The 14,904-nt window shown below is 36.3% G+C and overlaps 1 protein-coding gene across 6 annotated transcripts in view; it reads left to right on the forward strand.

The window, feature by feature from the left end:
* Positions 1–14,904, forward strand: part of LOC127976276 (SAM and SH3 domain-containing protein 1) — an 81,595-nt gene that overhangs the window by 62,684 nt on the left and 4,007 nt on the right. For 4 of the 6 annotated variants that reach the window (XM_052580583.1, XM_052580584.1, XM_052580585.1 and 1 more), the window contains 16 exons: positions 2,138–2,266; positions 2,944–2,991; positions 3,102–3,151; positions 4,634–4,671; positions 5,499–5,585; positions 5,676–5,788; positions 6,443–6,541; positions 8,708–8,828; positions 8,994–9,388; positions 9,940–10,014; positions 10,145–10,288; positions 10,571–10,703; positions 10,808–10,977; positions 11,057–11,266; positions 11,540–11,690; positions 13,317–13,448. In XM_052580583.1, coding sequence (XP_052436543.1) covers positions 2,138–2,266; positions 2,944–2,991; positions 3,102–3,151; positions 4,634–4,671; positions 5,499–5,585; positions 5,676–5,788; positions 6,443–6,541; positions 8,708–8,828; positions 8,994–9,388; positions 9,940–10,014; positions 10,145–10,288; positions 10,571–10,703; positions 10,808–10,977; positions 11,057–11,266; positions 11,540–11,690; positions 13,317–13,448 — 2,095 coding nt within the window. Of the gene's footprint in view, positions 1–569; positions 1,057–1,910; positions 2,050–2,137; positions 2,267–2,943; positions 2,992–3,101; positions 3,152–4,633; positions 4,672–5,498; positions 5,586–5,675; positions 5,789–6,442; positions 6,542–8,707; positions 8,829–8,993; positions 9,389–9,939; positions 10,015–10,144; positions 10,289–10,570; positions 10,704–10,807; positions 10,978–11,056; positions 11,267–11,539; positions 11,691–13,316; positions 13,449–14,904 lie in introns of those variants that run through there. The other 2 variants (XM_052580587.1, XM_052580588.1) reach the window with 2 other exon arrangements.

The following is a 14,904-nucleotide window of genomic DNA, read 5'->3' on the forward strand; positions in this document are numbered from 1 at the left end:
TATTAATAAAAACTATAATAATAATATGCGAGTGTTGTTTGTCAACTTTTGTTGCTAGGTTGTTGTGTTTGGTTGCCAGGGAATTTCTAAGCGGTTGCTAAGGTGATCAGCTAATGCTGTGTAGTTACTTCTAAGGTTTTCTGAGTCTTTAGTGCATTGCTTTGTGGTTGTTAGGGTGAGTCATGTAAAGTGGTTAAAATCAAAAGTCTGTTCACATAGAGTAGTAACTGCATAAAACCTCTTGTCCTTTTGTCAAATAACTTAGTATTCATTCAAGTATGAACGATAATAATATTGATACTGGAAGCAGTGCTAATAAATGACTGTATGCTTAACATACAGACCTATTTATCAGTTAAAGCTCATCTCATGCTCGTCTTATTTAGCTTGTTGTGTTTGTTTTTATAATGACTCTTCTTGTTGATGTCCTCCGAGGCGGTCTGGCTGTTGAATGGCTCATTGATGTGTGTAAATCTGAGCCAAGTCAGTTTGGACGTGTCACTTCCTCCAGCACAGCGCAGCTCGGTCTGTGAATATTAATCAGACTCAATAAACTGCTCAGTGTCTGTAATCATCAGCCATCAACACACAGGTGCGCTCCCGGGATCCTTCAGGGCTTCTGCACTCCAACTGGACCGTATTAAAAGCCAGTTATATAGTTCTCGTCTCTCAGCTCTGTTCTGTTTTTAATCCGTTAAATTGACTGCTGTTTATATGAGTGCTGGATCCCATGCCGTTTGATTCTAACTGGCTGTTATATATATTTGTGCATGTCATTGTTGGACAGCAGGAGTGTTCTGGATTGCTATACTTTCTCTTTAATATTTTACCCATGAGTGGTGCATTATGTTTTTCTCATTTGAAGACGGGATGAACATCATTTTGGCTTTATCGTTGTCTGTGAGGATGTGTCTTTAAAACCCAGTTTTATATTTGGAGCAGTAGATTATAATTTTGACTATGGATAGTGAAGCAAACACTGATCAAGAAATTTGTGGGGATTTGAGCCCACCAGACAGTTTTTCACATGTATGGACAGACCTCATGAATATCTTGGTAAGCTTGGGAATTTTTATTTTTGGTATCTTCCAGAAAGAGATTTTTTTATTTATTTTTATTTTATTTTATTTTATTTTATTTTATTTTATTTTATTTTATTTTATTTTATTCTATTTTATTTTATTCTATTTTATTTTATTTTATTCTATTTTATTATTTACTTACTAACTTGCTAACTTATTTATTCTTGTGAATATCAGTATTATTGTGTGGATGTTTAGTGTCTATTTATACTGTATATCTATTTAAGTTCTTTTTAGGTTTTTAAGCATTAGTATTTTTAGATTAGTTTTTTATTTTGTCTTTGTATAATATTTAGTGAAGGCATATGGATTTATTTGTGTTTAATGCCACATTTTATTTGTTATTTAATTTTAAGCCTGGGGATGTGACACTTGATATGTTGATGACAGTTCACTTGAATAATATAAAAAATAAGACCAAGCAGCTTTGTAAATGTCAAGTGTGTTTTGTTTGTCCCATGAGTCATTTTATAAGCAATTCTAACCAACCGAGGGATTTTGTACTGGAAGTATATACAGGATAATTATTTAACATTGTTGTCACATCATTTAACGTATATGCTCCATATTTATTTGTCTGCTTTAAAGCAGGTTCTTATCATTTTGCTGGAATCCCTGCATCCCAAACCTTTCCCATCACCAGCCAAGTGTATAGTTGATCATGTTTATATGGTGACATAGTTGACTAAAACTTCAGTGTATTAAAAATATTCAAGGGGAAATTTTTAGGAGATGAGCTTGCAGATCTTGAGATGATGCTTTGCCCTCTGGGTCTCCAGTGAGTAAACAAGAGAGGTCACGTCTCAGTGTGTCTTACAATAGCAGGAAGACATGCTGAGCGAAAGCTGATTTCTCCTGACCAGCCAGAACATCAATACACACATCATAACCACATCCATAGAGGTTGATTAGAGTCTATCTGAAGCAGCTTTCAAAGGCCCAAGCCTGCTCTTTCCAGTGTTGTTTGGTCTGAGCACTGGATATACGTCACAGTTTTCTCTTCACTGCTGTTTTCAGGCTGCAGATAATGGTTTTATTGTTTGTGTGTGTTGTAGGATGGCTCTCTGGCTAACATCGAGGATCTGGCCCAAGAGTATTCAGAGTATTACAGCACGTCCTACAGCGAAGTGTGTGACCGAATGGAGGAGTTACGCAAACGCAGAGTCACTCAAGAAGCAGAGACGGTAAAACAAACCTCACATGAGCCTCTATTTACGCCGTATTGTATGTTTCTTTTTCAGTGGAGTCCACTTACGCTACTGTTAAAAAGTTTGAGATTGGCTAACGTTTTTGAAAGTCAGTCTGCATTTGTTTGATGAAAAATACAGAAAAAATGTTGTGAAATAGTATTATGATTTAAAATGATTTTCTATTTGAATATATTTAAAGTATAATTTATTCCTGTGATGCGCAGTTGTATTTTCAGCATCATTCCTCCAGTCTTCAGAGTCACATGATCTTCAGAAATCATTCTCATAGCTGATTTGCTGCTCAAAATAATGTTTCTTATTATTAATTAATACAAATTTTTTGTGCAAACCATGATGCAATTTATTCTTTCTGGATTGTTTTAATGAATACAAAGTTAAAAATGGCAGATTTTTTTTTTTTTTTTTTTTTTGGTACAATGAATTTACTGTAAATGTTACCGAATTCAGTGCTTCATTGCTGAATAAAAGTGTTCACAATCACAATTTTTCCAAAAACTAAACTTTTCAAGTAGTCTAATATTTCAAAAGAGCAAGAAGTTCCACAATGAAAATGATGTTTAGATGTGTCATTTGGTTCAGCTAGATAACAGTTACCACAGAATAAGGAGTGAAGAGTTTGTCATTTAATCCGCTGTATGACTGTTTCTCAGGGAAAGGCTGAATCAACAACATCCCTTCAGCTGCGGCTGGAAATCCAGGTGGGTAATGAATGACCCGTCCAGGAAGCTGTGCTTTCATGGGAAAGACACCAATAGTGTCATCTTTATTTGTTGTTAAGAGTCTGAAATGTCTTTATTTGTCCTCCCAGGAGTCACTGGGTCTGTCTAGCGCCGTGTCCACACCTGAGGTGGAGAGAAGGTATGTGTGCGTTTCTGCATTTTTAGTATTTCTCATCCAGTCTTTGCAAATTCTTGTTCCAAGAACAGGACTAAGGGACTTTCTAGTCACCGATGTTTAAGATTCCATTAGAACTGATCTGATAACCAGAAATGGGGTATTTTGAATTCCTAGACGTACTTAAATGAGACAAAGAAGGTCTGAGAGTTACTAGACAACAATGAAACGCATCCGGGATATTGGGGATGATGCATGCATTTCCTATTGACCTCTTAATTCTTCATTTCTCCGTTTCCTTCCTTCCATTGTGCACCGGATGAGATATAATCTGAATCGCCACCATCAGCATGTTAATACACGTAATGCACGAGTCAGTTTAGTTTCAGAATTCCCAATTTCAACTGATTCATGAAACGAAACAATATAAAACAGATTCTTGTGGATGAGCTACAGTCAAAGCTATTGTGAAATAAACAATAAACCAAAAAAAGACCAAATACAATTATTCTACCATAATTAAAAATGATCAAATTATTGTAATGCCTTTGAAAGTTTATTGCTTTTTAAAATTTAATAAATAGCTTAAAAAATAATTCATAGTAATTAGAGTAGACAAAATTGTACGTTATATACACTACTGCTCAAAAGTTTGGAATCAGAGAAATTAAAACTTGTATTCATCATGGATGCAATAGATTGATCAAAAGTGACAGTAAAGACATTTATAATGTTCTTTTGAACTTATTTAAAAACCAAAAAAAAAATTTTTTTATAGCAAATCAGCATATTACAATGATTTTTTAAGGATAATGTAACATTTCATCATGTGAAATTCAGCTTTGCATCAAAATACATTTTAAAATATATTACAATATAAAAAAAAATATTTTGTATATGAATTGTAATATTTGTTACTGTATTTTTGATCAAATGAATGCATCCTTGTTGAGCAAAAGAACAAAAATGTTATAAAATCTTGTTAATCCCAAACTTTTGAACAGTAGAATATTCACATACCACATGCTTATTGATAGTATCATTACTAATAATTGTTGTACTGAACATGCAGGGGTAAAATACATTTTCTCATATATCTGCCCTACGTTGCTCTACCTGAGAGCTCGGGTGCATGCTAACATCAGAGGCATGCGTCAGCTGAGAGAAAGACACATAAAGAGAGAGGGAGAGGAATTCACTGGCCATGTGAGCGCTCTGTCGCTCTAAAACCCCTCCGGTGCGTTGAAAAGCCTCCATTGTTGCTTGTGAGGTGTGTTGTAACAGCCGACAGCAGCATGGGTCTCTATGTGCTCTGACAGACAAAGTCGAATCCACTGCCCTGCAGCTAGCACACAGACACATTACTACAAATCAATGGATAGGTGCTGAAAATGAAGAGAATAATATGGGAGAGCAAGTGAGATGAGACACGGTGTGAGCATGTTTTGATGGAGACGCTTTTGCTGGAGTTTGCATTTGCATTTGTGTTTTAATTTCTTCTTGCAGGCAATCAATGAACAAGTCCAGCTCTGAAGACGGATCTGGTTAGTACTGTATTGTTTGTTTGATTGTATAAAAATGAGTCAAATCGGGGTTCACACTGTCAGTGGGAGTATAAATAGTGATTTCAAGGCCTGGAAAAGTCAAGAGTGAATGTACAATTTTCTAATGAACATTTTCGTCAGTTGAGATGTTAAACAAATCGCTATTAATTTAGGGGTAGGAGTTTATATGAATACATGTCTGAGGGGAACTAACTGTCTTTAGAAAAGTTTAGATGTTCTTTTTTTAATCTTGCCTTTGTATAAAGCATATTAAAGTTCATAAGTGCAGAGCTGCTTTGTTTACAGCGGTAACCAATGAAACGCTTTAAGCGCCACGTCTGCTGTTTCTGTTTCATGCAGATATTTTTTATTTGATTTGGGGCTTTTTTTTAAATTTCAGTTTAGTTTTGTTATTTACATTTACATTATATTTAAATGTAGTCATTTAGCAGATGCTTTATCCAAAGCGACTTACAAATGAGGACAATAGAGGCGATCAAAACCAACAAAAGAGCAATGATATTCAAGTTCTATATTAGTATATTATTATAGTGTTATATTTCAATTTCACAAAGAAATAAGCATTATTTTATCCAAGCAATAATAAAAGGATACGTTTAATTTATTTGTCTTAAATCTCATTTTGTAAAAAAATTAATTGTGAATCGAATCATGAAATCAAAATCATGAATCAAATCGTGAGTTGAGTGAATCGTTACATCCCTACTGAATATATCTTCAAATGTTATTTATTCCTATTTTTTTGACTCTATATCTCAAGAAATACCTCTTCAGACATACACTGAGTTTAAAACTGTCTCTAACAGCAGGAAAATGGGACAGAAAGAAAAACAAATCGTTCTGGCAAAACTTCCGCAAGGCACAGAAAGGGAGCATTCGAGCGACACCGAAAGGTTCCTCACCCATTTCTAATCTCAATTCCATTTGAATTTATAAAATACTGCTTTATATAATACACATGACCTTTGACCTCTGGTTCACAGGAGAGGACCTGGGCTTCGTGGCCAGTGAGATCACGATGAGTGATGAAGAACGCATCCAGCTGATGATGATGGTGAAGGAAAAGATGATCACAGTGGAGGAGGCTCTGGCTCGGGTACGAATGAGTTCACAACCTTTTTTACTTCCCTAATCTGATGCATTAGTGAAGGACCAAGTCCACAAATCAAGCAGTTCAAAAGATTAAATATAAAATATTACTTCAAAATAAGTACTCAGTGTCAAAAGTAAAAACATTCCTGATTATTAAGAGTAAAAAGTACTGATCATTAAACTTTATTATTTATTTTATTCAGCACCAGTCAGATTAGTCAGGCTGCCTTTTTAATATGTATTGATTTGCATACAAGCAAACTTTGTTTTATTACCAAAACTTCAGTATACTGTACTAAAATATTAAGTTAAAGTGCTGATAATTCAGGTGTGGAAAAAAAGTATACCATATATTTTTAGAAGAATTAAGGAAAACAAAAATTGTTTAAATATGCGGTAACAAATAATATACAATCTACTGACACATGAAGCATGATGCATATTTGAAAACAACACTGTGCAAACAAATTAGTTTAATATCTGTTACAGTGGTGTGAAAGATGCATGTACGTTAATTATAATTGTATAATTATTGTAATATTTGACCACAAATGTAATTGAAGTATTTCAAAAGGCTTAAACAGTTCTGGTTTGTTACTGTAGCTAGTAACTTTGTAACTGTCCACCACTGAGGATGTTTTTTTCCCTGATCCCTCAGCTGAAAGAGTATGAAGCGCAGAACAAGCAGTCCAACAGCGTGGACACGACCGACTGGACAAACACACCCAGTCCCTCCATGACCGAATCCTACTGTAACGTAAGTTTCCCAGTCACTTTCTGCGTTTGCTAATGACAGCTTCTCTTGACAATCCAGGTCCCTCAAAGCCAAGTGGAAGACCTGAATATCCATTAGCCGTGTTTGTTGTGATGAACTTGTTTATTGGCGGATCTTCTGTCTACAGACACTCCCTGCAGGGTTTTCACCGCTACCCGTGGAATTTGTCACCCCTCCATCCCCCCGTCATGTCCTAGATGTGATCCCCGGCCCCTCTGGGCCTCCAGGCGGGGTCCCATTCATCCCCTTAATGCTGTAACCCCCCCATTGTGCATTTTTGGCCGGTTGAATGCAGGGCTGCGCTCTCTTCAGCGGCCCACAGCTCTTTTGTGCAGGGATTGTGTGATTAAGGCTCTCGGATGCAGGATCCATTCCACCAGTTCCACTGGACAGAGCCACTGTTTATGCATTTTTTGCATGCAGAAAAATGTTTGCATCTGCATCGTCCTGCAGCATTTAATAAAGGTTAAATTTTACAGCATTTAATGAAAGAAATACTATAGATGCACATTGAAAGAGCCAGATGCAATGCATTCAGCTGCTCTAGAGCATGTGTGGAAACCAGAATGACATGTTAATAATAAATCTAGTCTGGATGTTTATTTTGTGAAATATATCATAATGTTCCTCTTTACCAGGCTTTAGGTCACAAACTTGTTTGTGGATATTTAAACTGAATTTCAGCATATAATGTCACTTATTGAATAATGTTATGATATTGCATGGTAATAACATGTGTTTTGTGCATGCACATACCATGCATGGATACGGAAAGTTCAAAAGAACAGCATTTATTTAAAATAGAAAACTTTTGTGACATCATAAAATCCCTTTACTGACATTTTTGATCAATTTAATGCATCCTTGCTGAATAAAAGCTTTTATGTGAGGAATTCAGCATGCTGAGACATGTTTCCCAACACGTCCAAAATATGAGCAGTTATTACAGTCTTTTCATCGATGACAATAGTTTGACTTTCTCTGCTTGAATTTTACAGATGCCAGTTGCGTAAAATCCCACCCGCTGAAATACTTCAGTTCAAAGACTCTCACACAAGAGTCGTTTATAGCAGACTTTAGCAAACACTCAGACCCTAATGGTCTCACACTGACTGGATTTGACATTTCCCCTGGTTTATTTCAGGTCCTGTGATGTTTTATGGGTCTGAAGTGTGGCGAGAGCCGCACCTGCTGTCAGACACGTGCTATTCTGTATTATAAGTGTTAACTGTAAATGATGGGGTAATTATAGTTGAGATGTGTCTGTCTCTTCTGCATGTGGTTTCTGGGCTCGCAGCTGTCTGCTGTTAAAACAGATGATTCTGAGAAATACAGGCTGCTCCACCTGCTGAAAATAAGCTAGAAATGAGTCCTGCGCCCTCTGTCTCTGTGATATTCTGGTCTCTAGATGTGGCTGAGAGTGTGACTGTGGGATTTCTTCACCTGTGTTATGGTCTAGTAGCTGAAAACGGTGTGTCTGATCACTTCTGATCTGAAGAATCAGTCCTGTCTGGAGCACAAGCGCTGCGGGACGAGAACTGTAGCTGTTGAATTTCAAGAGATTGAGAGTATTTCTATTCAGTTCACAAGTCTTCTATTTTTAATAGTTTCCATACGGGGGATTTTTGGTTTACCATATGCTGAAGACCACTGAAAGTATGTGGTCAATAATGAGTCAAAATACTTTCCATTACATGTAAAGTCTCTGAATGGACCTTTTACCTTGTATATGGTATAAACTTTTATTTTCTTATATTTTCTTTTCTTATATTTTCTTTTATTTTTTCTTTTGTTATTTGAATGCATCTAATGTTTTATTTTCATTTGTTTGATTATTTTTGTTTTATATTATTTTATTCTGTATTTTACATTGTTTTATGTTTGTTATTGATATTTTTATATTTTGTATTATTTAGTTTTTATTTTATTTTTATTTTTCTGTGTGTTTATCAGTGGTAAGCCATTTGCTAAAAAAAATATTTTATTTTATTTTACTGTCTTTTTTATGATTTTTATGTTTTAATATTTTATATTTGACTCTTTTATATAGTTTTTTGTTTCATTATATATTTATTTTGTTTTGTTAATATTTTATTTTACTGTGTTTTCATCAGTAGTAACCAGTTTTCTCTTCCTGATCCCATACAGTCTGAAGATGAGCTGGAAGAGTCCGTCACCTTTCGTCGACTTCATAAACTTGTCAATTCAACTCGACGTGTGAGAAAGAAGCTCATTAGAATTGACGAGGCCAAAAAACAAGGCTCAATTGGTAAGGGGTGAATGTATTTCATAAACCTCCAGCTTCATTTGATGAAGGATTACAAAGCCTAGAAAAAACTAGAATTTGCAAAGATGAATTGTTCACACTGAAATCAGGTATGTGTATTAAAAAAAATGAATGGGATCAACTAAGATTTTATGTGTTCCCATCCAGACCCTGTGAGTCCTGAAGTGCTTCAGTCGGGCGAGGAGGGCGTCTCTCTGTACTCTGGGGTGCACAAGCGTCTGGCCGTGTCCCAGGGTGATGGTCTGAGCTCCGTGCTTCATAAACAGCTGTCTCTGGACAGAGACTCGGACAGTCTGACCACGTCTCCCTCCTCCAGCAGCTTAGACACCTACAGCAGCCACAAGCTCTTGATGGTCTTCAGTAAGTCCAGCAGCAGTCAGGGTCTGGAGCCCATGATGGGACCCGGCGGAGCAGTTTCTGGGCTGGACGCAGGCAGCGGATCCTCCTTCTCTGAGGCAGACGGTGAGGTCGAGCACAGGTTGTCCCGCTCCGTGACGGATGGGGAGATGAGACGAGCCCTGAGCCCTTCTAACTACCATGGAGTGAGTGCTACCACTGCTATTTTATTTTATTTTATTTTATTTTATTTTATTTTACTTTACTTTACTTTACTTTACTTTACTTTACTTTACTTTACTTTACTTTACTTTACTTTACTTTTTTTTATTTATTTTTTAATTTAATTTTATTATTTTTTTGTTATTATTGTTATTATTTTGTATACTATTTTTCTTTTTGTACATATATATTTTATGATTTTATTTATGTGTATTTTATCATTCCATATTTTATTTTATTTCATTTCATTTAATTCATTTTCAAATTTTCTATATTTTGTTATGTTTTTGTTTTATATATTGCAGTGCTTGTATTTGATTTGTTTTGTGTTCATTTGTTTATCTGAAGCAAACTATAACCTGATTTATTATTTTATATTTTATTTTATTTGTCCCAGGAGGACGTCAAGCACCAAAATAACAAAAAACTTGTCATATGATAACTTTGTGTGAGGAAGTATTTATTCAGTGAAAGTGTAAATTGTATGCCAGGATTTCAATGTAGAGATATAACACTAACTCTTGTTGTGTCACAGAGGACCTGCAGCTTTGGAGGATTTGATCTCACAAGCCAATCTGTGTACATGAGCAACAGCGGCTGCGAGCCCACAGTAAGGACACATTGTAAATGTGCAAAATAATTCATAAAATCTGTTCAGATATATTTATGACAGACTTATTCCATGCCATCCTTATCATTTGAGAAGATTAAGATGCATAATGGTTTTTTCTGTCCTCCAGAATGAAAACGGTGATATCAGCATGAGAGACGCGTCCAGATCTCCAACACCTTCCCGTGTCTCTCTGGGGAAGAAGGTGAAATCTGTTAAAGAGACCATGAGGAAACGCATATCCAAGAAATATAATTGCTCTCCATCGGAGCAGGTGATTGTTTGATATAGATGAATTCTTAATGCAAGACACTGGAAAGACTGGAAAATATAGCAAATTTGTCATGCTGAACTTGCTAAGACAGTAATTTGTAAATTACTAATTATGAGAAGCGCTTGCTGACTGCCCCAGATAAAAAAAAAATAAGCCACAGCATTTATGGTGGAAGCAAATGACATATTAACCCTTTAAACACAGCTTCATTTGTAAGCATCTGGCGCCCTCTTTTGGCAGTTGAATTGATTTCAGTGTGTTGTTTTTCTCTGTGACTCTCAGTCGAGCCCGAGCCGAGCTCCCAGCAGCCCACAGTCTCCTCATTCAGACACAGACTCTCTGGAGAAACCCAAACTCAAGGCCGGAGGATCGGTGGAGAGTTTGAGGAGCTCCCTCAGCGGACAGAGCTCCATGAGTGAGTTTATCTGCTTTATCTGAAAATATCAGACACGATATAGTAAACAAATATATCCCAGGTGGTTGATGGTCAGTGTCAGTAAAGCAGGAGTTGTTTTGCAGGTGGTCAGACGGTCAGCACCACAGACTCGTCCACCAGTAACCGTGAGAGTGTGAAATCAGAGGACGCTGATGAAGACGAGCTTCCGTACAGAGGACCTTTCTGTGGCCGAGCGCTGGTCCACACAGACTTCACCCCGAGCCCGTATGACACAGACTCCCTCAAACTCAAGGTCAGACGCCTGGTCTCAGAAATCAACTGACCGTCAGCTTCCGTTGCTCTGTGTCTGTAGCGTGTGTTTGCTCTTCCAGAGAGGAGATCTGATCGACATCATCAGTAAGCCGCCCATGGGCACGTGGATGGGGCTCCTCAGCAACAAAGTGGGAACGTTTAAGTTCATCTACGTGGATGTTCTGAACGAGGAAGAGGAGAAACCCAAACGCAGTGTGAAGAAGAGGAGGAAAAGTCACCCTCCTAAACCGACCTCTGTGGAGGAGCTTCTGGAGCGCATCAATCTCAAAGTAACGCAATAACACTCTGTTCAATTAACTGCATAATTATGGCACTTTTTGATGCAATATTTTAATGGTATAGTATTGTATTTATTATTACAAAGTGTACCACAGTATTATTTTAATATTACGAACAAACTATTATAAATTATACTATTTGTAAGTTAAAAATGTATAATAAAATGCTGAATTGAGCATTAATGGAGAGGTTTTTTTTATTTCAGCAACAAAACTGAGTTTAGTTTGAGTTAATGATCATAAGCCTGGTTGTCTGTCCCGCAGGAGCACATGCCCACGTTCCTGTTCAATGGGTATGAGGATCTGGACACGTTTAAACTGTTGGAGGAGGAAGATCTGGACGAGCTGAACATCAGAGATCCTCAACACAGAGCCGTGCTGCTCACCGCCGTCGAGCTGCTGCAGGAGTGTGACAGTGAGAGACACACACACACACACACACACACACACACACTCACTCACTCACTCATTCACTCACTCACTCACTCACTCATTCACTCACACACACACACCCAATCACTCACACACACACACTCACTCACTCACTCACTCACTCACTCACTCACTCACACACACACACACCCAATCACTCACACACACACACACACACTCACTCTCTCACTCACACACATACACACACACTCACTCACTCACTCACTCACTCACTCACACACACATTCACTCACTCACCCACACACACAATCACTCACTCACTCTCACACACACACACACACACACACACCCACACTCACTCACTCAAACACACACAGACACACACACACTCACTCACTCACTCACACACACATTCACTCTCACACACACACACACAAACACACACCCACACTTACTCACTCAAACACACACACAGACACACACACACACTCACTCATCCACACACACACACAATCACTCACTCACTCACTTACTCTCTCACACACACACACACACACACACACACACACTCACTCACTCAAACACACACACACAGACTCACTCACTCACTTACACACACACACACACACACACATTCACTTACACACACACACACACATACTGAGATCACTCTTCTCACTGTTTTAATAATGGGTCACAAAAAGTCACTAAAAGATATTGGTAGTTGTATTGATTATAAAGGGCTTTCTATAAATCTTATACTTCCATTTACAATTTTGGCTAGATTTATTTATTTGGGGAGGGGGGAGAGCAATTGTGACATTTATAAAGTTACAAAAGATAATTAATAAAAGATAATTTCTGAAGGATCATTTTACACTAAAGACTGGAGTAATGATGCTGAAAATTCAGCTTTGATCACAGAAATAATTGACATTTTAAAATATATATTCAAATAGAAAGCACTAATTTTAAATCGTAATAATATTTTACAATATTACTGTTCTTATTGTGTTTTCAGATCAAATAAATACCCAAAAGATTCAAAAATCTTATACAATTACTATTTATCTGTAATGGTAAACATTATAATATAAATATTTATAAATACCAAAAATTTGTGAATTTCTCAAAATAAACTTTAGGAATCTAGTAAGGAATTTAATTGCTATAATAATATTACCATATTCATCTTTATTATTCATTTAAATACTTCTAAACCGTATGCAAATAGAAAAATGATTCACTAAAAATTCTACAATTCTAGCTACAGTTAAATCTGTGACATAAAATAAGAAAAACAAGCATGTGCTTTGGTAAATCATTAATGATTATTTTAATTGCTTGAAAGCATCATGCATCATGTAAATAAATGAATTTGATTTATATGCATTGTAAATATTCATTAAGGGCCAGATGTGACACATTCAATTTTATACAAAAAACAAAGAAAATGGTTCTTATGTTACATTTATGCATTTAGCAGATGCTTTTATCCAAAGCAATTTGCAGTGTATTCAGGCTATATATTTATTTTTACCAGCAAGTGTGTTCCCTAGGAATTGAACCCACAACCTTTTGCACTGTTAACGCAATGCTCTACCACTGAGCCACAGGAAAACACATGTTGTTGTGGTTTGATCTGCAGGTAACAGTGACCCGGAGCGTGATGGATCGCCCGGAGACTCCCAAGAGAAGCTTCTGTCGGAGAGCGGCGTGCCATCAGCGGACTCTCCTCGGGACTCGGGCTGTTACGAGAGCAGTGAGAACCTGGAGAACGGTAATGACAGCCTCCAGCCCTCCTCTTCCTCCTGTCTGTGATCTCTGCATGGATCCAGTCAGATCTGCTTCCATTCCTCTCTCTGCCTCCGCTGGGACTTTCACAGCATCTCTCATCCATGTTTCAGACAGCACGGCATCAGTTACTCGTCATGTGACTTCACTTCAGGCCATTTCCATTCGAGAACCGCCGTTTTTTGCGCTTGCTGAATTTGTGTTGAGCCAAAAGAGTGAGGAAGTTTGGTTCTGAATCAGTATTATCAAATAATATTCACATAAATATTCATTTGCTTTGGTTTAGACGAACAGAATAATTCTAGTCCTAACATGCTCTTGAGAATGTGAAGAGTTGAACATGTCATTATGTTTTTTGCTGGTGCTTGCGAGACATTGCTGTTTGTGTGTGTGTATATTTTTCTAGTAAAAATTATATAATGTTGCACAATATCTTTAGATGTGCCTGAAAATCATTTGTGATATGCAAACATATGAGACTAATGTAGATATATCTGCCATACAAATTTAGCTTCACGGGTACAGAGAAAAGACAGAATCAGAGCTTTGATGACATTAAAATGTGTTAAGAAATTCAGTCTGAATTAAAAGATTGAATCTCATGAAAACATGTCCAGGACATATTTCACCCCCCAAATACAAAATGAAATATTGTTTAACTCTTTAAGTGCCACCTCAATTTTTGAATATAGAAGTGAAAGTGCACTATTCAAACTTAAATTGTTATAATTAATGGACGCTTTGGAAGACCTAAGACCTAAAGTTTTTTTTTTTTTCTTTTTCTTTTTTTTTAGAAGACAATCTGCAGAATATTGAAGAAGTGGAATCATTTCAAAATATCAAAGTATCAAAAAGTTAAAGAAGTTTAAATTTACTGTTTAGAAACCATTTAGGTCCATTTTTATTTTATTTTATACAAAATAAATAATTTTCTAAATATTTTTGAACCAAACATTGCCATAAAATGAAATCCTTATGTCTAAATAAGTTATGTTCCAAATTTGAAGTTGATATTAAAATAAATTGAGGTTCCTGAGAGATTTTATTTAGGGCGTTATACTACAAACAGCCACTGGGTGTCATCAAAACTCCATTGAATTTTTTAAAGAAAAAACCTCTTTTAAAGTTAATCGGGTTTGTTTTTATTCTTGACCTTTATATCTATTAAACACATTTTCCCCTCAAATTTACATTTACCTGTAAATGCTAAAGGAATATACGTAAGTGCAAACTCTAATTACAGTAATGCATCAAGATGTTTTAGTTATTAGTTTTTGTGTAATTTCTGTTATTTTAAATGGTGCTTGTCATTAAAATATAATTTTCTTAATTATAAAAGCAGTAGAGCAGCATCTGAGATACATAAATACAATTATACCAATATTAATATTAGTAATATTATTTTACATCAAAATTAAAATAAAATTTAATCTGACAGTCTC

The sequence above is a fragment of the Carassius gibelio genome, chromosome B17, assembly GCF_023724105.1.
Source record: "Carassius gibelio isolate Cgi1373 ecotype wild population from Czech Republic chromosome B17, carGib1.2-hapl.c, whole genome shotgun sequence".
In the NCBI taxonomy this organism is placed as follows: domain Eukaryota; kingdom Metazoa; phylum Chordata; class Actinopteri; order Cypriniformes; family Cyprinidae; genus Carassius; species Carassius gibelio.